Consider the following 26,113-nt stretch of genomic DNA (forward strand, 5'->3'; position numbering starts at 1 on the left):
GCATTGTGGAATTTCAAACGAGTTTCTTGTGTTAATATCAACAAAGTTAGTGAATATAAGATAGGTAATAAGGCTATATGTCTGGAAGTCTGTTCTTTTAAATACTAAAATTTTGTTTAAAAATTGCTTATGCCCAGAAAAAATCAAAGAATTCATTTCAAAGTATAAAAAAAAATTAGTATGCAACAAAATATGTATATCATTGAAATAACTATTGACAAAATAACCACTTCCAAATGGATTCCTGTGTTGAGATGACCATAAATGAGTGGGGGGGCCAGGCAGGTCAGGGAGTGGCCCTAAGGACTCGCCAAGCTGGGTCTCAGGCAGGGTCTAAATGCATCCGACAATTAATATTATAATTATTAAACATTATTATTATAATAATAATAAGCAATTGCTACCACAGTGGTCACTTCCCTTCTCTTACGTCGGCTCTAGCCGACATGAGTGAAGCGGGAAGGGAAAAGAGGGAAGTCATTTGCGTTGAAACATCCGCGACAGCTATACCCGATGTCAGGTCTTCTGCGTATGGAAATGCCCATTGGCTCCACCTGACGTTTGCCACGAAAGGGTTAATAGACATTTTGGCCCATGAATGGGATAATATTTTGCACAGTGGACTTATTTTATAAGTGACTTCAGAAAATAATAATGAGTGGCACATAAAAATATTTTCAAGGTTTACGTTAATCATAAGGAGCACCAAACTTACCAGTTTAATCAGCCCCACAGGACAGTGACAGTAAGCATTTAGGTATAATTATATCATGGTCTCCAGCATCTCTGGGGATAAAGTCTGCTCATTGTGGGGCGTAGACCATTCTCAGCCCTTCACTTCCCCTGACTCATGAAGGACAATGCTTCCTTGGTGTGACGTTGTCGAGGCATTGGAGTTCGATGTCGCAGCTGGAGCACTGCCGGTCGACTGTGTCCTCTCCATGCAAGCTGCAGGCCTCCCATGACCTTTTGCACTTTGCATCACTAAGAGGGACTCGACTGAAGTTGAGCCGGTAAATGTTGCGGATGCTGGAGCTGATGGAGGGACGTCTCGCAACCTGTATTCATTCACATTGATAATGAAGGTTGATAATCAATAATTAATATTTCAGCATAGACTTGGCAGTGGTACTTGATATTAGTGACAAATAATCTTTTCCCAATGGAATAATTTTATCTTGTATGTTGGAGTACACGTAATAATTTGTATAATTCATAAAGAAATGTTTAGTTTTCATCAACTTGTAATGGGAATTGAAATGATCACCAATCATCATTTATGTTTTTAACAATAAACATTCCCATCTTTCAATGGTGAATTTCTATCGTCAATTATCAACCATTATCGACAAAAACAACTTTTTTAAAGGTTGAGATAAGAAATAACTACATTTTTAACAATGAAATTATATGTAAAATGTAATTATAAAATATTTTGCAAAACATTTATTTGAAGTGATAGTCACATGTTTGCAATAAAATATTGTGTAATTTAATGGCTGTGTAAAAGAGACATTACTGTCAGTACCAGGTATGTATACCTTAATGCAAGAGAGAAGAAATGAGTATTGATTGAGGATTAGTACACATCAAAGGCCTTAATCTCAAAATACACATCACATCATTTTACTGCCTATGAATGAAAATTCTATGAGAATAAAATAAAAAAGATTCTACCTATTTCTAGGCTTTAATAATTTCCATATTGCTTGAAGTTCATCATATATATTATCAAATGCAATTTATGTATGATTTACAATTATTTATTTCATCTGACATCAATGCAGATCAAGCACTTCCTTGAGGTATTACCAGGATGGTTAAAATCCCTGAAATTTGGAGATTCTCTTCTAAACTGTGAGAAAGCGTTTATGACAAGAAAATAAAAATTAAGAATGGGATTTAAAAAACCTAATTGTATGACTAAAATTGATGTTCTTATCATGTTGAAAAAGGATTTTCCATTCGTGGATTGCTTACAGTCAGTTCCATTCTACTGTACTATGCTTACGTGATTCAGTGACTGATAATTTGCATTTCATTCATGTCAGCTGTAAAATAATTATGTATGTCTAATTTTAAAAACTGGTTCAAAAAGAAGAGACTGAAATGAAATGAACTTTATTGAATGATATTGATGGTAATGGTGCAACTGGGCATTTTTTTTCGTGAGAGGTTACGGTTCATTTTGTTGGAGAGTGGATGCAAGGAGGATGTTAGCTGAAGAGGATACATCATTCTGGCTTGACCACTTTCTTTTTTAATGTAAATTACCTCATTAACATTAAAGTATTCCATCAGTAAAAGTAGGCTTAGATGGCATATTTCGCCAATCATCTCCCCTCACAACCCTGAATCCTCTCTTCTATTCTCTTTAAGACCATCTACTTTTCTCTTCAGTCAGGGGGGGGGCAAAACCAGGGGGGGAAAAAAACAGGGTACTATTAAGTGGAGGGTGTTAAACTAATTTTAACACTTTTCATAATCGAAAAAACTTCATTCATTAAAAAACATTTTGTAAATTCATGATTTTTCAATATTTTGTTTTCTTTTATGAGGGAAAATAATTTTGTTTTTATATATCGGGGAGGGGAGTCCGGACCTCCTGGACACCCCCTTGGCTTCACCACTGTCTTCATCCTCATATCCCTTGCTTGAGGTGGTTTGCAAAATTGCATAACTCTTGTGAGTAATCCTCATTCTATAATCTTTAGATTGCTTTTCAAAGGCATCCACTAGAGCCTGCAGTTCTCTTGTAGATTGCCTAATCAATGCGAGCTCATCCGTGAACCTCACTGATTTAAATATCATTCCCCCACTTTTACTTCAGGTTCCAGTCAGCCAACCCCTGTCTGACCATCTCCTCAGCGTAAATGTCGAAAACCGTTGGTGATAGTAGACAGCCTTGCCTCACTCCTCAGTCAATGTTTTCCCACCCAGATTCTCCAACCACTACATTCACCAGAAGTCTGGGCCTTATACAGATTGCGAATGATTTGCCTGTACCTCCTGTCTATGCTTATTTTCTTGAGAATGTCCATTTACTTTACCTAGTCCACTTTATCAAATTCTTTAATAAAATTCACAAAGGAGGCATGCACAAACTAATTATATTTCAGGGTCCTCATTACCACTGTTACATCTGGAGTTGACTTTCCTTTTATCAATCCATACTTGTAGTGCCCAAATATTCGTTTGCTGTTGCCTCCATTCATCTGTTTAAAATCCTTAGTGGCACTATTGCTGCAAGTGATTGAAGGCTAATAGTGCTATACACTCTCCACTGCTTTATTCTTTTTTGGTGGCAGAATTAGGACTGTTTTCACAAAATAATTTGGCCCAGACCCTTCCTGATCAATCCTGCCCACAAGTTTGGAAATTCCTTCTCCTACCACCCACCCCAGACTCTTTAGAAGCTCTCATGGGATATTGTCCAAGGTCACCAGTTTCCTAGATTTCATTTCACTAAGGCAGCGGTTCCCAAACTTTTTCTTTCTGTGACCCATTTTAGCCCAGATGCTTTAGCCACGACCCCCTAAAAATGGTTGTCTAAGTTTAAGTAAATAGTTCACCATAGTATTTGTATACATCTCGCGACCATATGTCTCATAGCAAAAACCATCTAGTAATGCCAACTAAACTCTACAGAGTAATAGGATGCCTTGGTAGTGCATGTGGTAGAAAGTTCATGTGAATACGGGAGATTCAGGTTCAAATCCCAGCCAAGGCAAATGATTTTCCCTGTGTGGAATATATGCAATTGATGCAATCATCTCAAAATTTTTGGGGAAAATTGATTGAACCATTCTCAGCCTTTGACTGTATCTGAATTACAGAAATGTTTACATAAGAGAAAATGCCAAGGTAAATTTTTCATATTTGAGATGCATACTAATTGATACCTCCACTGCATAAACGCTCAACAATAGCCCACCGAATCAAATCCGCTCATCTAGATAGCCCTTATAGTAATAGATGAGTGAATTTGTTTCAGTGGGCGATTGTTGAGCGTTTATGCAGTGGAGGTATCATAATGGTGATTAAGGTCACTCCATTAAACCTGAAAAATTCTATTTGGTTGTTCTAGCCTCAAACAAGTAATATATCAGTGGGAAAGACACAATGTGATAAGAACAAGATCTGAATCTCTCCAGCTTTCCTCTCCATCTGGCAATGGCTCAGGTAGGTGGATCAAAGACATAAACTTTGAAAGCACATTTGGAATGCAAATTAGCATATTTTATTGCTTTCATCAAATTCCCTTGATTTACTCAGAGAGTCAAGGTTTGTGAACAATTCAACCCAGAAATATTAAAATGTTAAGTAAAGAGATTTACTCGAATAATTTGTAGAGAAGGAAATATGTGTACTTCTGTAAATTATATATTTATAAGTGAAAATATAAATACCCTTTTCCAAATTTTACAACCTCATGTAATTTAGTAAATAGACTTATATTTTCTTCAAAAGTAGACTCCACATGAATGAAAAAAAATCCCAAGAATGAAGTGCTTGATCCGTCAGTTAGTTGAATAAGAATCGTCAAATTCAAAATGCTCAAGTAAGAAGAATTTTCATTGAGAATTACAAGGTAAGAGCATGCAATAAATATATACTCATCAGAGGACATGAGAGGCACTAAAGATGACTAAATTCTCACCCAAAGACAGATACATGGGTATAACAGAATGGAATATTTACAAGGTCTGTTACCAATATCACACAATACATATGTAGGTATAACACAAAAATACCTGACACCATTCATAGATAAATATCAAAATAGCAAAGCACAAAACTAGAGAAAGTTTTACCCTACTTCAAACATGCAATTAAAAAATATATTATCAAGACATTTTTTTATAAGAACAATACCGGTATTAAACTGCAATACATATTCAGCTCATATTTAAATAACTATGGAATTGAATAATAGCTGTTCATTCCATCATTAGATGTTCAATGAAATGGATGCTTTGACATTATAGGTACAATCGAGATTTGACTGTCCATCAATTGATTATCTGTTCGGTCAATTAGGTAGGTTCTTATCTATCACTTGCTTAGAGCGACTTCTCCAAACACACCCTTACCTACCTTCCTGTAACTACACTTCATTACTCTCACTTTTCTACCTGTCCCTACCACAAAATAACTGGTAGGTATTTCGATGGAATGGGAGTGAAAGATTTAGAGAAGATGTGACACAGAAATCAAAGTAATAGTTGCCATTAAATAATAATGAATGCAGTATCACATAATTAATTATCACCATTCATTGCAGGCCAATTTTAAACTCATAAGAAAATAATGACAGAGTATAAGGTGCCAATTGGAGGAAAGAGGGAGGACTTATAGCACTCAGTGGATCATTGAGATTTTTGAGGCCCTCTCAAAACTATATTGGGGGTTAACATATGAAAGTTATCATTTTATAACTTCCTAAATAAAGGCATCATTAAAAATGGATAAAGAATGGCACCTACTAAAAATAGCTACCTACAAAAATTCTCACAAAAATATTTGGGATGGAGTAAACAGTTTTTGGGGGTTTAGTCTTCAGATTTGGTGTGTATAAAGCATTGAGCAAGGGGGTAATTAGATAGAATATATCTGTCAGAATTTTCATTAGTTACCGTACTTTCTATAGCAGTGACCAAAAATACACCATCACTGGGTACTTAATTGCAGAAATGGAGGGTATGTGTTGAGGGTTGCATGCTATCTGCCATCATGATGTTGTTTTCAGCTTTCTAATCGATCTAAAATGATAATAAACTGTTCTACTTGGGTTTAAATGCTAGTATTCATTATACCTGCTGTATAAATGCCAGTATTAATTATAATTGCTGCATCTAAATCTGAAAATATGGTCACTGAAAAAAAACTAAGCAGTTTTGCTGTTATTTGTTGAAAAATCAAACCTTAAAGGTAAAATTTTTTCATTAAATGATTGAGAAAAAATCACTGCAATAGGGATACAGATTTGCAACTTTAATGAAGTACCAATTGCTACTACTTGTGAAAGGTGAGGGATCCTGTTGATCTTCCTTTGCCTAGCAGATATATTTATATAATATAAATCAATTTCAAAGAAATACATATTTTTGTTATCGTATCATGTAGTTTGTCTATCATACTAAGGGAAGTTTGGTTAAGCACTTGGACACTGATGCTAATATTAATTTGATAATTTTTAGATTTTTAGGCATCATAGTCCGCATTGAATGCAATAATCTATCCACTAATCAATATTTTCTTTTATAAAAATCATCCTTGTAAAAGGTTTAATATAAGTTTTTACTGCTCAGGAACAGGGGCACAGCTCAGAATTAAGGCTTGGGGGAGTTCAGGCACAACTAACACTGGGGGGTGTGGGGTGGTATGGAATACCCACCAGGGTAAGAGGGAGGTGCGGGGACCCTAAAAAATTTAAGAACTTTAAGAAATTTAAGAACCCAGAAAAAATTAAGATAAATATTGAACCATAAATGGTGAGTTTTACCACTTTCTGAGGGATATTTTATTAATCCTTGCACTATTCCTTAAGTAATATTAATCCAAATAAGTAAAATGGATTAAACTTAAAAATTTCTCTGAGCTCTGGGGGGGGAGGGTTTATCCCCAAAACACCCCCTACTGTGCCACTGCTCAGGAATAGTGCAAACAAAAATAATTAAATAACATATTTTTCGCAATAAAAACAAAATTCAATTAAGGGAAAAATATTTACTGTTTTGTACGAATAAAACTTTCTTTATTTGACGTTTAAAATGCCCATCTAAAAAAGTTTTTTTTTCCCCATCGCTAGGCTAAAGCCACGAATGCCCCTTGACTATGTGCCTGTGTAAGGTAATAGCCTGTTGTGGATGACCAATAAATGAGGAATATCAGTTGTGGCGGAGCTCTTAGGTTCGAGCGTCACCACGAAGGACAGCCACCTGGCTGAGGTCGTTTCCCGTGGACCCTGAGGTCCCTGCCGATGCTGCTGCCAGAGTACGTGAAGGCTAGTGCCAGGAACGTACCGCGAGAAAGAGACACTCACAGAAAGGCAATGGAGAAGGACTTCCATGTGTGAGAGACGATAGTACACATCTGTATTGTTTGCCATCGGAATAAAGGTGGTCGAAATTATTTCCGTCCACATTATTGAAGTGAGGTTAGTTACAACACTATCCCAAACTCCCTTCATCTGTCAATCAAGGCTAGGCAAATACATCACATGAACGTGACGGAATGTTGACATGAGCAATAAATGGAGATGGTTGGGAGGGACCTTGTTTTTCAACTGTCTGCCAGTTCCATACTCCCTTCATTATATGCCTTTTCTATCCTTCCCTACCCATGGAATGGAGATTAATCCTGCTATGGTTTTCATGTGAAATGAGACTTCATGAATGGAAATAAAAATAAATTTAATCCATTTGAAGGGTTTTTGTTTTAGTCTGTTTATCAATGTGTTGAAAGTTTCAATTTTTATTTGTGACAAAATCTTATCATTTACTTTTATGTAAGAGCAAGCAAGGAATGTTTATGGTTTTTTGCATGCTGCCTGGTGGATCAATGTTCATTTTATATTTTTTATGAATTCAAATGTTTAGAAAACTGCATTTATAATTAAGATAAGAGTTTTAGTGAGTAAAGAAAAATTCAAATACGTCAAAGACATGGTGCAAGCACAGAAATAGTGAGGGAATGATATTATTAAATCAAATGCACAAGGGCTCAGTAAAATCTCTACAGTATTCTTGGGGATAAGGTAGTGGTGATCTTGATTCTCTTTAAGGGTAAGAAACCAGGGAGATAGAGCATGAAAAATATGCCGCAAGCTTATGTGTCAACAACATAATACATATGTAGATATATTTTTCAATTCTTGAGAGTAAACAGCGATAGATATATATATATATCTCATTTTATAATGGGTTTCCAATTCAGAATGACCTCTTAACACTTGAATCATACTCGGTAGAGATTTTACTGATGCATAGAGTATTTGGATATGTTAGTACATACAATTACATTATTTACCTCAGTATAGAAGTGATAAATTCCTCTGCACTCAATATTTACCCATCAGAACTACTCATTTTGATCATCTGGAAGTAAATCTTAGAATTTCCCCATGGAAATGTTAGTGTTGTTGAAATACTACATTTTCACTGTCTGGGTAGCTAACATTGCATGCCACCTGAAGACCAATCAATATTTTAAGGAGATGAAATCATAAAGAAAATAGTCAAGGATAGGATGTAGTTGCTTATGACTTGGGAAAAAATGAATATTCTGAATGGGAGTTGAATAAGGCAATGAGTACATACTGATGTTGTCCTAAAAAAATTACATCAATATGTAAAAGATACAAGAAAATAGCCAAACGTATACGTAAGGAGTAGGTATGTGTGCAGTGGGTATATGCATACCTAATCACAAATTAATACAGTGTATGATCCCAGTGTTCTTGCAAGGCTAAGTCATAAATTTATCAATACTGAAACAATGAGGTGCACCTAACTACAGAATAAAATTTATCTTGAACTAAGTTACAAGGTTGACAGATAAGCCTCGTAATGCTGTATTATCATTGAAATCCAGGTGAAAGTAAATTTTATTATTTATATGTGATAGAGCATACTTCTATTAAGACGAGTGGAATTCAAAGTTGAGAGGATTGGCTAAAATAGGCCAAAAATAGTCTAATTAACGTTTCAACTAAGAATTTCACCCTATGCATAACGATGATACCAATGTTTTAGTGTCTGCCACATCAATGGAAAGCCTGACCTTAAAATCTAATGATGCAGCACGTGTCTTACAAGAGTGGTGTAATCAAAATTCTCTCCTCCTCAATGTGGAGAAATCTAATTTAATTTACTTTTGCAACAAGAATAAACAGCAATCACAGATCTCTGTCAAGACTGATGGTAAACCTATTCCACAAAACCTCAGTTCCTCTTTCCTGGGTGTAACTCTTGATAATCAAATATCTTGGGAGGAACATATTCAGAAGCTTCGCAGTAAATTGAGTTCTGTCTGTTATTTGATCCTGTCTATCCGAAAAACTGTAGATATTATGTACTATTATCAATTTATTATGGTGAATTCTACTCACATGTAATGTTTAGTATACTCTTCTGGGGCCCTAGACCCAATTCCAAAATAATCTTCAAAATTCAAAAGAGGATACTGCGTATTATCGGCAAGGTGCCTGTTCATGCTCCATGTCGCCCTCTTTTTAAGAAATTCAACATTTTACCTCTCCCCTGTGTATATATGTATGCTGTAATTGTCTGTGCAAAAAAGAATCTTTCGAATTATGCAACAAATGGTGATTACCACTGTCATTATACAAGGAGTTCTACAAGCCTCCATCAAACATTTACAAGAACCAAGAACTCAAGTTATGCACCTTGGCACATGGGCCTACTGCTATTTAACAAACTCCCACCAGAAGTGAAGGGAGTCAAAAACATATATCTCTTCAAATCAAAGCTTCGTGAGTTTCTTTTGAAAAAGTTATTTTATTCTGTGGATGATTTTCTTCATCCATAACACCTTGCTTTTTACATGATGTATGGTAATACCTTGTAGTTTTTTGTATCTGTGTATTTTTTGTACCATAATTGACGTGTCCTATATTTGTGAGAACAAATCGCCGGACAAATAAATTATTATTATTATTATTATGCATAAAGGTCACTTGAAATGTCTCTAAATGCTGAGAGAAATTCTGCAATTTCTACAGACAAAATAAATGACTATAGAAATTGAAAAAAAACTTCGCTCTAACTTTAACTTGGCAAAAACTTATTTTTAAGGAAAGAAATATGACTGAATGGGTGCTAGCAAAGCTTCAATTTATGGCACTTATTAGCATTTTATCCAGTGTAAATTGGAAATCCAAGTGGGGGGTATAGCCCACCCTATCCCCTCTCTGGATCTACCTTTGTAAATGATCATACTTTTAACATGCTCATTGCATAGCATGTTGATTGAAATGTCTTGGCCTTCAGCAGCAGAGCACATAAATTGACATGCTCTATCACTTTTACTTCAACTTGTGTACATATTGCAATTTCAAGAGGAAAAATTGATTGAAAACTAGAACCATGATGAAGTTTTGGCACTTATATGACAAATACATAAAAAATATTGTACTAAGAGACTCATAGCCCAGCCAGTAGATTATTTAGGCTATTTTAGATATATATAGGCCATTGCTTTGGGGATGATGCTTCATTACTTGCTGTTGTGCCTTGATAGTAGGCAATACCTCTCAGCAATAATGCATCTGATGTCTGAAAGCATCATGAGTTTCAAACGTGAGGCTAAAGATAAAGGTAGATGGGCAAAGACTTTAGCACATAGTGGAAGGAAGATGAGAAAAGGCAGAAGGCACTCGAGATATAGGTCTGGAGAAGAATGGAGAAGGCAAATTGATAAGAGAGGAGGAAGAATGACAACAAGCTGAACATGGTGGGTGTGGAGAGAGATATAAAATTGTTTGGACAGCTCATTAGAGGAAAACAGACACAACATGAAGAGAATCACATTAGCAAAGGAGGTGCTCATGAATATAAAAGAGGTGATGAGAAGATCATAACATAAGAGTTTTCAGAAAAGGCTAGTGAAGAGTCTGATGCTGAATGTAGTCCTTTACAGTGTGGAAACATGGACTCATGAGATAGAGGTCAAGAAAAGACTGGAAGCATTTGAGATATGGGTATGAGGAACAATGGAGAAGGTGAATTGATTAGAGAGGAGGAAGAATGACGAGTAGCTGGACATGGTGGTTGAGGAGAGGTGTTGATGAAGTTCAAATGAGACAGAAGGTTTGGATGGAGCGGATGAGTGAGTGGGATGAATGAGGTGAATGAAATGGAATGAACGAGTGGTGTGGGGATGTTGAAAACAGTATAACAAGGAGAAATTTGGGTAAATCAGGAAAAGGAATACATACTTTGTACATATTCTATGAACACATATTTTAATCCGTAGATCACTGAGTAGTTGTGTGAATTTACACAAGGAACTGGATGACCTTCTATTTTACAAATGGATGGCACTTTGGCAAAAGTAGAATTTCAAGATTCATAATCAGAATCGTCCTTAGAACTTAAGCTAAAATATTTTTTCTTAGTGGATTGGATTTCTTAATGGAGGATTATTATACACATTGGGCTACTTATTTGATCATGTTGTCTTGATTGATTTTCAATCAAATGAGCATATTTTTACAAAACGACAATTAATGCTGTACACACATAAATTAATTATGTTCCATGGTGACTCATATATGGTGCTAAATACATAATAGTTCACTTATTACCTAACACCTGATAGGTGCACATATGCACATTTTGTTGCATAAAAAGAGAGTGGGGGCAAAATAAAATTATATGAAAGAATTCTAGGAAAATACTGACAGCCAAGTTTACCCACTGAGTGATAGATTTCACAAAGATAATTATCTATGTACTTTTTAACATCATAATTTAAAAAATCATTGATATCTATCAAAATCTATTCAAATCAGCTAATCACACTGGGCTGTAATATAATTTAGGTACCTAAGTTCTAGATTAAAGGTTTCCACAAATTAGAATTATACAGAACAAAATTTCAGGATTGCCACAAGAAAAGAGACCAAAATCGCCTATATTTCAAAATAATTAAAAAAACACACAATGCTTCTACATGCTATTATCACAGCTCAAAAAGTATAACATTAATCAAAAGGTTTTTGTACCTTTTCCAAAATACCTGCATTATTTTTTAATAAACTTCACTCAAAGGGCACACTCTACTATTGGGCATAGCCAGAATTTATAGTAGGCCTTCTAGAGGTGGTTGATGGATAATTAATTTTCAATCTGCCCATGTTATGCAGTTTCGAATGAAATACATTTCTTTGGGGGGGGCAGCCCCATACTTTGATGTCAGTGATAATAAATGTCTGTCTCTTCATAACTGACATAAAGAAGGTATCCTGTAAAGTCTCTGTATGGGAATTATTTGTTGGGGATGAGTTAATTAACAACTACACAAACAAATTCTTAAGGGGGCTTTGAAAATCACAAATTGAATTTCATTCACAACAACCTTCCTACAGGTCCCTAGGTCTGTAGCAATCCTGGTATAATTTTTGCTCTTTTCTAGAGATATGATATGTGTATATTACAATTCTATTTTATAACTTTTGGTAGAGAAATTTACTAAGCAATTTAAATAAATACAAACAGACTAGGTTTGTAAACACAAATAGGAAGAATTTGCAGTATTTAACAAATCATTTGACTGAGCTGTGATTCAAACCTTGATCTACCCATAACCAGACAGGTATGATACCATAAGCCCATAAAATTTTGGCAATTGTAGCCCATTCGGATTTGCCTCTCTCCATCTCTCATAAGCACCCAGGCCAAGGGCATACCCAGTATCAAAACTAGAGGGGGCAAGCCGTGATCGTTCAAGTTGCAACAAAGAAAATATTAAGGAAACCAAAATTTCAAGAAAATTATAACAATGCTTCCTTACGTGCGAAAGATCCACAGAGAAAAAATCATTCGCCTTGACCGGGGTTCGAACCCAGATCCCCCGATTTCCGGTCGAGTGCTTTAGCCAGTTAAGCTACTGAGACGTCATTCTTCCCTGTGGATATTTTCGGACACTACCGGACAAGATGTTGCTGGACTGCAGAGCATATGATGCCACAAGCAGTCCAAATCGTGCGCACAGCACCACAGCCGGAGAGCAGGCCCGGACATAGAACACAAAGAGGTGTTCGCTCTAGACTAGTTTCGCACGATTGTGCATTGCGGGTGACTCCCGTAAAAGTTATCACCGCGGTTAGTCCCGGTATACTTTGAACTAGTGCTTCCTTAGTTTTTAAAATTATTGTATTTGCTCAAAAAATGTTTTTATTCCAATTATGTACATGTTTTATACTAATATGTATCACTTTTCTTGCATTTAAAGAAAATTTGTTCAAAACTTTCTATTTTAACTAAATTTAAGTTTGCTTCTTAGAGGGGGAGGGGGGCAATTGCCCCCAGTTGCCCCCCGCTGGGTACACCCATTACCCAGGCTAATACTGCTCTTTAGTGAGTTAATGAATCGATAAATGTTGGGGAAGAGTTAAGATAATACAAATTAGGTTATAACAACTCACATGAAATTAGGACAGTCCATTGTACTTCATATTGAAATACTTGGAAATAATATTTATGATGGAAAATCATTGTATGCTATGGCCATGCCCCTATGAATGATTCGTTAAACTCATTAAGACTGTGGAAATGATTCCTCTTTATTTTTCCCTTTTTGGGAGAGCCCCAGGAGCCCCAGATATATAATTCCCGGTGCCACCAATTCACATGGTGGCATACAAACTGAGGTCATGCAAATTGATCCACTATGGAGGGAATAATTACTGGACTCTATAACGGAACCATACCTATCTTCTGACTAGAGGGAGACCTTGGTTCCAATTTTGCTCTAGTCAAATGATTTTTTTCACAAATAGTTTCCTCCTAGGGTTTTTTTTGGTGATGAGATCTATCTAGGATGGAGTTGAACTATCTAGAATTACCTACACCCAGAGTGCTGGTGATTACCACACCTACATCTACATTAGTGGCGTAACTATTAGGAATATGCTTTCGGGGAGGGGGCCCGAGGGTGAGTGTCTTGCTGTCACAGGGTGCGTGCACCCTCCCTGACACCAGTCGGAATTCAGTGATTCGTCTCACTGCCATGATATTAATAAATGATATTTAACTTTAAGCATATCGATGGCTAAGTTCTAACAACACGTATCTCAAGAATAGCAAATTTTCAGGAGAGCAAAAAATGATTATTAATTTATATTACTTATACACTGAAATAAAAAACCAAAAGTTCATAAAACTGAAAAATTTCATTTGCAAACAAAGAGTTGTTTTTTGCTTTTATTTTATTTTTTTAATGTTATTACACTTTGTTTAAGACTCCTGTCTCAAACCAGCCGAATATGAGATACGTGCTGTTAGAACTTAGCCATCGATATGCAGTTATTATATGTCAAAACTATACAATAGTTTTAAATAATTTTTTTATTTCTCTGAGGCTTTGGGGGGATCTATCCCCCTCAATCCCTTCCCCATAGTTACACCACTGATCTATATATCACATCACTGAGATCTACCCATAATGGACCTGAACTACACCCAGAGTGCTTGTGATTACCACATCTAAATCTATGTCCTATCACAGGAGAAGATAAGACTTGGATAATAAATTTGCCCAGGCAGATTTTCTGACCTTGAGTGCAGGGGAAAAAATCAGATGATGAAGTCGAGAGAGAGATAGAAAAATAAAAGACAGGCAACCCACCTGTAAGGGACATGCACGTGCTGTGTGAATAGAGGCAGCCTGTGAGATGGAGGTGGGGTGGGGGGAGGGAGAGTGGGCGGAGACGAGGAACCTATCGAATGCACCTCTTCGATGCGCTCCAGCTCGCTTGCAATCGCAGCGGCGCCCGCCGAGTTCTGCTTGAACAGCCTGCCCCTCGTCTGCTCTCCCCCTGAGCCACTGCCGGCTGAACTACCGCTGCCCCCGGGGTCATCCCCCCTGTCGAGACTGAACTGCCTCTTCAGCAGTCGGCATCCCGGGCCCTGGTTCCCTGGCCTCAGGAGAAGCATTGCTGATGCCGACCCGGCCACCGACGAACTGCTACCGCTAGACCCCTCGCCCGGAGGAAGGCAGCGGTAATGGTTGTAAGGCAGGCTCAGGTCCCCATCGCCGAGGATGCGAGAAGTCAGGGACCGAGATGGTTTGCTGCTGAATGGGGCACCGGTGAGAGCCGAGTCCAGTGGGGATGTGGATGTTGGAGGCGGACTGGACTGAATGCCGCCGTTTGCCTTGGAGAGCTTATCGAGATCTTCTTCCGTGACTGGGTCAGAGCAGACGATGATTTCTTCTTCCATCTGCGTGACAGGCTTCCCTGATCTTCATGCAAAACATTAAATGATGGAAATGAGTGAATTGCTGTTCCCAATTGGAATGGTTCCCAAACGTTCAATGCTGCCCACAAAAATTCTGGCACTGTTGCTTTTGAATCATTTTGTTACTCACTCTGAAATAAATCGCCCATCACCTGTACATGAGTGAGTTGTATTCCACCTGTCCATTTCTGGCCATTGAGATGAACACTTAACCATTCAAGCTCTTACAATTGTTAAATAAATAAGGGAACCAATGATATGTAATAAATTTGGACATTTGAATAGAAAAAATTACAAATTTTAAAGAAAAGTAGATAAATTTACGTATTTGATCAAATTATGAAAATTTGAAACCAAAGTAAACTGCAGCAAGCAAGGAATAGAGGAATGTTAGCTTTGAAAGTAAATTTAATCCGGTAAGACAAGTAAGCCAAGCAGACGAGAATGTCACAGAGTGCAGGAGAGAAGTGTGCTAGTCAGAGGGCAGTACTAGAGAGAGAGCAAACAAGTGCTCAGAGAGGTTACTTGTAGGTGCATAAATAAGTTGCACAGTAGAGAGTATTTCCCTAGGGGCAAGAGCTGGGACTAGAATTTCCCCAAGGGCACACATTTGAACTGCAAAAATCCGCAACATAATCCTCCATTTAGTTTTTATATAGATTATAAAATTAACTTACTCTGGCACTGGAGTTGACGGTGGAGTTGGAAGAGGCTTGTCAAAACCTTCTTTACCTAAAAGCCAATATGTTCGCATTAACCCTTTACCCTTAACTTCTGTCTCTCCTCGGTATTCTATCCTGTAGCCACCAACTTCATCTAATTTCAATTTTGTGGCTTCTGAAAGGTGTATCCTCCAGGGAGAACCTGCTCAAGTGAAAATTGGATTGTTATAGATTTCATAAAGAGCAAGTGCATAATGCATAAATATAAAGCTGGTAGTTTTGTAATACCAACCTGAAGAATTTTTACTTGAGAATTTTTGAACAAAATTAAGGATAGACCATACGGTATGTACAGTATCTAATAAACAACCTAGAGGTGGAGCAACTGAAATATGTATGTCCAAAGCTACTGAGAGGGAGGATAGTAACAAGGGAAATGTCTGAGGCACAGTTCTGGGCTTATCTTTATAAACTATCTGGAAGCAGTGACCGATCCTCTTCTGCACTCCAATGGAGCTAAATATTCATAAATACATATAAGATTGAAGAGGAGGGAGATGAATTAAGTGCATGTGTGGCATATAAGTTAGAGCGAAGGCTGTCTAGAAAGTAACAGACGTTTTGAAATAAAAAATAAGCAAAGTGAAAATAACATTTTTTATCATATAAGCTTTGAAGTTTAGCTATTTTAATCCATACTCGCCATTTAAATTAAGGCATTTGTCTTTTTTTTGATGTGGGTCATTTCAATACCATCTCTGTAGAAATCTGCCGCATATAGTTCAACCACAAGTTTGGGTACACGGTATTGCAGTTCAACATCAGTGTCAAATCGTTGCATAATGAACCACTTCTCCATTGATGGTAACAGGTGTTAGTCCCGGTAGCCCCTCAGAACCAAATCTGGGCAGCATGACTGGTAATAATTGAAAATTTCCCTTCTAAAACTATCCTAGAACTGCTGGGTTTGAATTGTCATGTATGGGTGAGCATTGTCACAGAGAAAAAAAATTTATTGCTTAGTTTTCCCCGATGCTTGTTTTGTGCCATTCATGTAAATTTTTTGAGAGATTATTCATTGACCATACACATGGCAAATTTGGTGATAAATTTCAATTTGTTTGCGATTTTTCACCAACAAAAACTTATCATAGTTCACACTTGACCATTGGAGGGATTTTTAATGGCAGTGATCATTTTAACACTCCACCGTATACAAAGTACCATAGGCACCATGTGCAGGATACCCCGGCTGGTTGCGTACGAAAAGTAGGATCACTCTGACACGAAGATAGCGGCACTAGTCCCACCTAGTGCTGTGATGACAAAATGCCTGTTACTTTCTGGATAACCCTGGTATTTTGAGGGACACAAAGCATAAATCAAATATTACAAAATAGTTCACACAAACCTATTCCTTCGTAAATAGAACACTTTAATAATAATTTGAAAAATAAAACACTAATTCAATCCAAAAATGTAAAATATTCTTATTACATATCTTCTTTTATTTCTATTCTAATTATCTCCTCATTATTGAAATGTAATACTTGCTCTGTAAACTTGATTTTTGGAAGTAGAATTTTCAGAATATATTTTTAAGCTACTGCCACAATTCATTTACAAATTGGTTATACTTGATCAAAAAAATTTTAAGTTTACCTGTGGATTCCATTCTGGATGCTGTGTTGACAGTATCTCCAAAAAGGCAGTATCTTGGCATAGTTAATCCAACTACACCTGCACAACATGGACCTGTATGTAGACCTATCCTAAGCCTTAGAGGTGTCAGAGGCAGATGACGGATACGAAACCTGCCACTCTGGTAAAGCAGGTGAAGTGCCATTGTGGCAATCTGATCAGCATGATCAGGTATTCTCACTGGAAGGCCACCAACAACCATATATGCATCTCCTATTGTCTCCACCTGTGAACAAAATATTAGAATCTTTAATTTCCAAGGGTTTGCAGAGGTTAATAAAAACAGGAGTGGATTAACATTATCGTTTTGAGAGGGACAGTTTATTACTTCCTACACCAACTTGGTGGAAAGCAATACCTCTTAGCGATACATAATGCATTTGAGGTCTGATGTATTCATAAATGCATCTGAGATATATTACCCAGGATTCCTCTGATTATTTCCTTGAGCTGCTCATACATCTAATCTACTTCTTCCTCCCCATGATGCTGGTAGGGATGTAAACTTGAACCATCACGAGGCTGGTGGGTCGAACATCATCTTCTACCACCAGAATCCTATTCCATACCTGATGTATACAACCACTCTACCTCAGTATCAATGCTACCCCTCATTGACTAATTTCCCCACCACTAAAGATAAAGCTGTACTCACCACTCCATAGTTATCCTCTCTATCCTCCATCCTCATTTCACGCAGTACCAAGATATCTATTTTCACTTTCTCCATTTCCCTTTTGATATTTTCCAGCTTACCCACCCACATCATCGTCCTACCATTCCATGTCTCTACATTAACATCTACCTTTTCTTCTACATCTTCTTGATCTTTACTTCTTCTTTCTTGATTGATGCTGCTGCTGATGATATTTCTCTGCATGAGTTTCACATGCTGGCGACCTCAAGGACCTTAACTACACTGCCGTGAATGACACCATAGGCGGATCTAGGGGGGGGGCACGGGGGCTCGTGCCCCCCCCAGACAATTAAAAATATGCAAGATTTTTAATACCCATTATCATTTCGTTTGTTTTGCATTACAAGGTATCCTTATGCCCCCCCAGAACAAAATTCTGGATACGGCCTTGCTTGTGCCCCCCCCAGAAAGAAATCCTGGATCCGCCCCTGAATGACACCACTCTTAGTGGACGGCTCCCATTCAATGAGTTTATAAGGATCACATGAGTGCAGGCTATATTTTCAGGAAAGAAATAGTTGGTAGGCTGAATGTTGATAACTTTCATTCCAAATGTATTTTTTACGTGAAACCATCAAGTGGACTACCTCTTGACTGGGTTCTTCCTTTTGACTTATCTTGTATGGATAGGTTCACTAGCGGGAGTAATTGAGAATTATTCCCACTAGTGCAGCTCTTAGGGTTTATTATCATAAATATTATCTTTATTCCTATAAGTATTCTACCAATCAAGGTAGCATAGGAACATGCAAACCTTTCCAACACGATATGGTTGTAGCCCAAGGGAAAAAGAAATGTGCATGTGGAGGAGAAATAAAAAGGTGAAGCGGTTGGAAAGGAAGAGGAGCAACAAATTGCTGGACATGGTGAGTGAAGAGAGGAAACTTCCAGTGGAGATATAATGGAGAAAAAAAGGTCTCGGTGGAACTAGTGTTAAGGAGGGTGAGGATGTGAAAAACTGTGCTATAGACATTAGAGCTAGGTAAGAAATGAAGTGGGAGGTACAGAAAATATTTTGCTGATAGAATGTTTGGGAATGGGCCTCATTGTGAATTAAAATGGAAAGTCCAATGTGGGAGGGTAGACAGGCCAGGTGATTTACATTTAATGCTCCAAAACCAACAAGGATAAAAATTTAATAAGAACAATGAGTTTCCCATCACCATTTCATGAAGTGTAATAAAATCTCTTATCCTTCATTACGTAAGTCGATACGTACATGAGTAATTGAATTCAGCAAATACTCAATCTCTTACCTTATATACATTGAAGGCATTGATGGTGGCATCAAAACATGTGTAAAGGTCATTCAACAAATCCACCACTTGGAATGGAGTAGAATGTGCAGATATAGCAGTGAATCCTACTATATCGGAAAAATAAATTGTTACTTCTTGAAACTCTTCTGGATCCACTGGTCTTCCAAGTTTCAGCTTATCTGCAACGGAACTGAAAAATTGACAAATAATTATTATAATGATTGGAAAAATCTACATTTTTGTGAATCGTGCTTCATAAATAATATGCATTTTCCTTTAAATATATAAGACTATTTAAACCCTTAAATATTAGCACTAACAGACTCAATGAAAATGGAAGTGGAGTTCACAGAGATTTCATTGAATTAAAGTGGCATTTAGGAATAGGATATTATGATGATTCCAATTTTTCAAGCCTTTAAGACATCTAATGTTAATATCTCCCTGAAATAATAAATTACTGTTGTGCAGGTTTGTATTTTTTTGCACATAAGTAGACAAATTAGAAAATGGACACAGTCGTATGTGTTAACATATGTCAGCAGTGTTGTATTGGCAGTTGTTTTTCTTTATATGCTAGCAGTGCCGGGATTTATTTTTGATTCCTGTTTGTTTCTTCCCAACGATTTTTTTCCCACGCTAAGATGGTGGTCATCAGTTGACGTTGTGTGATGTAGCAAGGTGAAGTCCCAAATATAATTTGTTGATCACGCAATCTCTCACCCTTTTTATTCCACCTTTTACCTGAACCCAACAGTACATACATATCTGGAAGGTAACTGGAGGAGGTCACTAATATCAAAGGAGGCATTTATGAATGAGATAGAGTGAATGAGAGTATTGCTTTATGAAAGAGAGTTAAGAAAAGGCTAGAGAAGGGTCTGATCAGGCGTGCAGAAAAACAGTTGTCATCCATACCTTGGCAGCATCCGGTTTAAGAGTTGTTCAGTCTTCTTTTTCTCTATATCCAGCTGTTCAGTTCTCTCCCTGATCAGTTCTTCCAAATTATTTGAATATTTTTCCAGCATTTGGAACATTGTATCTACAAAGTTTACCTTCCTGTAAAAAATTAAGCATCATGAATTTAACATCTATGTCCCATTCTCTCAAAAGAACTCTTTGCATCAGAGCCTAGTCCTCTCTCACTTCAGTCAAGGAAAATGACTCAGAGATGGAAATTAAGAACAGGAAAATTAAATAAGAAAGGGTAACTTGAGACTAATGAAGTATCATTGATAGTGAAGTGTTTCATGAGCAATTATGATATCATTGTAATTAAGTTTTTACTACTTTATGCATCACCTCATGTAATAAACGGATTAATTTTAATTCATCCCTGTTAAAAATTACCCATTAGTCCCCATTGAAAAAACCTATAGGGAATGATATTCCCCATTAAATTTCAATGGGGAATATATTGTCCCTATGGGTACTCAATGGGGAATATATTGTCCCTATGGGTACTCAATGGGGAATGAATATCTCTTATGGGTTTTCAATGGGGAATGAAAATCTCTCATGTGTTTTCAATGGGGAATGTCAAGTATTTTCACAACTTTAAGTAACTATGGGAAATATATATTTGGCGTTTAAAATACCTTAGTTACATATTTTGCCCATTATATTACGAAATTATTTTTTAATATAACGGATTAAATATCGTATTTGGAAACTAGCGCCACAACGACCGGCGGCCATCTTGCATACCAGTGACCCAAGAGCCATTGCAAATGAATTGTTTACATTCGTAGTTACTGTATTTTGTGACCGTTTTGTGACTTTGCGAATTTAGTTGTGCTGTAGAATCCTCTTTTACAAGCAAATTTACGTTGAAGTACGCAATGGAAGAGGAAAATAATCCGTGTTTCGCAGTGAAGACTGGCAAAAAGGCATCAACACATCTCCGCTGAGCTGGCCATGTAAATGTAAGTAAATGAAACATTTTTTCTATTCGTTAGTAAATCACCGAACATTTGTATGTATTGATACGATTAATGGACCGATAATTTCATTTCAATAAGTATTTAAGATTATTAATTACTATGTTCACAGTGTAATTACAATTTAGCATGATCTTTCCTTTCTCGGCCATAGTAAAAATACAATCCATTAGGACCGATTAAGTTGAAATATCAGGGTTCTCGCAGAAGAATCCACTTTGTTAGTAGTCCATTATGGCATCCAGTTCGTTATGGCATTAAATTATCAATCTCAATTCGCTCGTATACGAAGGGTATTTTCTTGAAAAATTAATAACCATCGGGAAGATATTATGTCGAAGAATTATAGTAATTAATAAGCTGTTCAAAACATTGCCATCGCAATTTAAATCTCTCCGATCATTATCATTTAGGTATTGATTTGTACTTGAGTACATTTTTCACAAATGCCTAAATTGCAATGAAAGTCTTAAAGAGTTATATTGTTATCAATTGCTATAGAATGTTACTAAAATTGAATGTCAATTCAATTCTATTGAAATGTCAACTATTTATGTTAGGGGTTCCACTTACCCCGGTGTTCCTTACGCAGTTAACGGGTATATATAAATATTTATAAAAAATAACCTGTTTGTTGAGCACAGAATAGATACTTGTTAGGAAGTTGAGCCTAGCATTTTGTTCGCCACGTTGATGCATACACATAAATGTGAATGCGTTAGAGTGGGAGTGCATAAATATGCTTGCTAGATGCCATGTGTAAATGTAATAAATAGGTAGATTTCCTGCAGGATAGGTTCATAGCAAATGATATAACCTTGTTTTTATTACTAATATTCTATATTTATTTGCAGGGACAATGGAGAGAGTCTGGAGTCAGGATGACAACCTGAAAAGGGATATACCAACTAGACTAAAGCAAGTTATCACAAAGGCATTTGCCACCAAAAGTTGTGACATGGTTAAATACCAAAGGAAGAAGCTACTGAAAAGTAGCAAATAATACTTCACATGTCTATCCAGACTGATGATGGATGCAAATGCTACCAGCTAAGATATTGATTGTTCATTCCCTGTCAGCCTTTGTAATACTCGCATACCATTCACATCAATCCCCTGATCGACCCCAAACACCACGAACTTTGAAAGAATTTGAACACAATTGTAACATTGGTTTGTATGAGACATTTGAAGTGGTATTTGTTAACCAATTCGGTCCAAATTTTGATATTTTGTTAATAGTTACTTGCTCTTTCATTTGCTTGAAGTATATGCTACCAACTATGGTTTACTGTGTGCAAAAATAAAAGCATTCAAAATTAAATTAAATACTTTACACAATTGGAGATAATTCTTTAGGGCTTGAAATGTTCCAAACAGAGTGGCTTTTTGCACACATCATACTACCATGTGGATTCTCTTCTTATCTTTTTCTCCAAGCACACTACACGTTTTGCCATCCTTTTACCTTTACTTTTTTGGTATCTGTACACTCCAAGGAATGCCTGGTGTTCATTATTGTAACATATCCTTCTTGTCCTTCCATTTGCAGTAATGTTATTACTGCAATATGATATGGCTTCACCTTTTTGGAGTTTTAATTCGTCTCTATCTTTAGGCATATTTTTGCATTTAAATCACAAAGTACAGTACATTAGTTCCTAAGAAGTGTAACTTGTGAAACAAATCTGGCGAATTATACCAATTATCAACATACAATTAATATCCTTTGTTTAGAAGTTTATACGCGGCCATCAAATCCAATACTACCTTTGTATTAACAGGAATATTGTTTACTTCATCATTTCCAACATACATATTAAAGTTATGTGTATAACCATAGCTGGAATTGCATAATTTGTACAGTTTTACCCCAAATCTTGCCCTCTTTAACCTTTTGTATTGTTAAAGAGTAGCATGCCTGTCAACAAATTTATGTTATACAATGTAAAAATGTTTAATTTAGCATTAAATTCATATCAATGGGGGTTGGGGTTGGATCGTCATGGCGCCCAGTAATAGTGCACGAGCCTGTAGTGGCTGCAATAATTCTCTGAATCTAGGTGAAAAGTTTATTTCTTGCGAATCCTGTCCGCTTATTTTTCACTGTAAATGCTCTGGCTTTGACGAGATAGCATGTAAAGCGCTAGTAAGCTGCCGGGATATTTTCTGGAGGTGTTTTTCATGCCGTACTAACAAGTTTTCGATTGCCAAGATGGCGTCCGACCTTGAAGCTATTAAGCACGACATAAACAATCTTAAAAGTGCCCGTGTATTGACTCAGGTCAAACCGAAGAATAACGTTTCGTCCGCAAATGTTGTGAAAGCAGCCGTGGAGCCTGTACAACCAAAAGTTCCCGCACCGAAGTACGAGAAACCAGTTACACGTCAATCTAAGAACGGCGATACATCCACTCCCGCCTCGCGGAACAAATCTGCCCAAAGTGCCCGCAATACTGAACTGTGCAACTCCCCTGACCCTGAATCTGTTGGGATTCTTGAACCTTGTCATCCCCCCAACGCACGAGATGATGAATTCTCCCGTGTGATTAATAAACGAAGACGGCGTTCTCCTCTGGCCATAGGAACATCGGAGAAGAAGTGCTCCCTCGCTGGTATTCCACGACAATCGCATCTTCATGTATGGAACTTCAACTCCAGCACATCTGTGGAAGCTATTCAGGAATATGTTCGAGCGGAAATTCCTGATTTGGATACTTCATCGGGCATGGAAATTGTGAAGCTCGAAGTGACCCGCGGCAACCATGCCTCTTTTCGCATCTCAGTGAATAGTGAGTTACGGGAAACGCTTATAAAGCCTTCATTTTGGCCCAAATATGTGCACGTCGGAAATTATTCTTTTTGGAGGGCACGCCCGACAGCACCGATAGGGTAGCGAGGTTCCTCAAGATCCTGCACATTAATATACAATGTTTGAGTAACAAGTTTCTGGATCTTGAGGTCCTGATGTGTGAACATAAACCTCATGTGATTTGTATCAACGAACACTGGTTGAAATTAAGTGATTTGAAATTTTTAAATCTACCTGGTTATTCCATCGCTGATGTATTTTGCCGGTCGAAGCATAGAAACGGAGGCGTATTAGTTTTAGTTTCACAGTGTGTATGCTTTTTCCCGACCTGCTTTTCACAGGATTTTCTCAATGAAGAGTTGTCCTTTGAGTCCTGTATAGTGGGTCTCAGGGTAAACAATGTTGAATATCATTTATTATCTATTTATCGTTCACCATCGAGTGATTTTAATGTTTTCCTTAACAAACTTGCTAAACTATTAGAGTTAATTCATGATGCTATACCAAAACCTAATTTAATTATAACTGGGGACTTTAATTGTGATTTCTCAAGTAATTCCAAAGCTAAACAGGAATTCTTAGCTATCCTCACTTCTTATAATATTTGTGTTACTAATGCAGAACCGACTAGGGTAAATGGCCATTCTTCTACTATTATAGATAATATTTTAACGAACATTGACTTAGGAAATGTAAATACTGAAGTAATTATGTCCCACATTTCTGATCATTATCCTCTGTTATGCAAGATTTTAATCTTATCTCCTAGTTATTGTAAGAAAATTTATAAAAGGCAGTTTACAGAGCAAAACTTTAATATCTTTAATAATATGTTGAAGGCCCATGATTGGTCTAATCTATATCAACTCAGATCCTATAATGACTCATTTGAGTATTTTTATTCTTTATATCAGTATTATTTTGACATTTGTTTTCCCCTGGTCTCCCAAAAAACTAGAAACTTGTATTTAAGTAATGGAAACCATTGGGTTACTGACGAAATACGATACCTCTCTCGGAAAATGAAGGAACTAGCTATTTCCTATAAAAATAAATATAACTCAATTGATTGCTTGGAGTATAGAACATTTAAAAAAATGTACCGTCAAAAGTTACAATTGGCTAAGAAAACATTTAACAACTGTAGAATTCTTAATGCCGATAATAAATCTAAAGAAATTTGGAAGATCATAAAGGAAGCTAAGAGTTCTATTAATGATCATCATGATTTCAAATTACTGGACTCCACTGGTAATATTATTTCTGACTATTTTCAAATGGCATCTAACTTAAATGAGTTTTATTTGTCCCACCAGACTACTACAAATACTTCACTTCCTGTCAATCATTCTTTAAACCCAAGCCTGCCTAATTCTTTGTACCTGTTCCCTTGCTCTGAATTGGAACTGATGAACATCATTAAAAAAATTCCTAACAAAAGTAGTCCTGGTATAGATGGCATCCCAGGCATTGTGATAAAAAAATCAGCTAATTCTATCAAGGAACATATACTTTTTTTAATTAACAAATCCTTACAACTTGGAGTTTTTCCTGATGCCATTAAATCTGCCAAAGTTGTACCACTATATAAAGGCAAAGGTAGCGAACAGGATATGAATTCTTATCGTCCAATATCCTTACTAAATCAGATAGGGAAACTATTTGAAAAGGTCTTCCATAATCGACTTGTATCATTTCTTGAATTTTCCAACCTTTTGTCTGGCTCACAGAATGGTTTTAGGAAAAGCAGATCTACATCTACAGCCACCTATCATTTGGTAAATTTAATACTTTCAAATCTTGATAACAGAATCGAAACCTTGGGGCTATTTTTTGATTTTTCCAAGGCTTTTGACCTAGTCAATCATCAGTTACTCTTGTCCAAATTAGGACACTATGGTATTCGAGGTATCCCTTATAACTGGATAAAATCTTACCTCAGTGCAAGGCATCAACAGGTTATTTTATCAAAGAATGGCACTAATTTTATTTCTCCCAGTAAAGAAGTTACATTAGGCGTACCCCAAGGCTCAGTCCTGGGCCCTATCCTATTTTTAC

The 26,113-nt window shown here is 36.8% G+C and overlaps 1 protein-coding gene and 1 long non-coding RNA gene across 2 annotated transcripts in view; one reads left to right on the forward strand and one right to left on the reverse strand.

Annotated features, from left to right (window-relative positions):
• The window catches only part of LOC124161073 (retinal guanylyl cyclase 1-like), a 524,211-nt gene that overhangs the window by 2,929 nt on the left and 495,169 nt on the right, over nt 1–26,113 (reverse strand). The window contains exons 19-24 of the mRNA XM_046537245.1: nt 20,222–20,362; nt 19,301–19,493; nt 17,309–17,573; nt 15,662–15,848; nt 14,374–14,988; nt 716–1,058 (exon numbers count right to left, since the gene is read on the reverse strand). Coding sequence (XP_046393201.1) covers nt 827–1,058; nt 14,374–14,988; nt 15,662–15,848; nt 17,309–17,573; nt 19,301–19,493; nt 20,222–20,362 — 1,633 coding nt within the window. The 3' untranslated portion in view covers nt 716–826. The remainder of the gene's footprint in view (nt 1–715; nt 1,059–14,373; nt 14,989–15,661; nt 15,849–17,308; nt 17,574–19,300; nt 19,494–20,221; nt 20,363–26,113) is intronic.
• Nucleotides 20,936–22,405, forward strand: LOC124161075. The gene is made up of 2 exons (XR_006865313.1): nt 20,936–21,228; nt 22,098–22,405. It is a non-coding gene; the product is annotated as an uncharacterized LOC124161075 (long non-coding RNA).

The sequence above is a fragment of the Ischnura elegans genome, chromosome 6 (genome assembly GCF_921293095.1).
Source record: "Ischnura elegans chromosome 6, ioIscEleg1.1, whole genome shotgun sequence".
NCBI classification, from domain to species: Eukaryota; Metazoa; Arthropoda; class Insecta; order Odonata; family Coenagrionidae; genus Ischnura; species Ischnura elegans.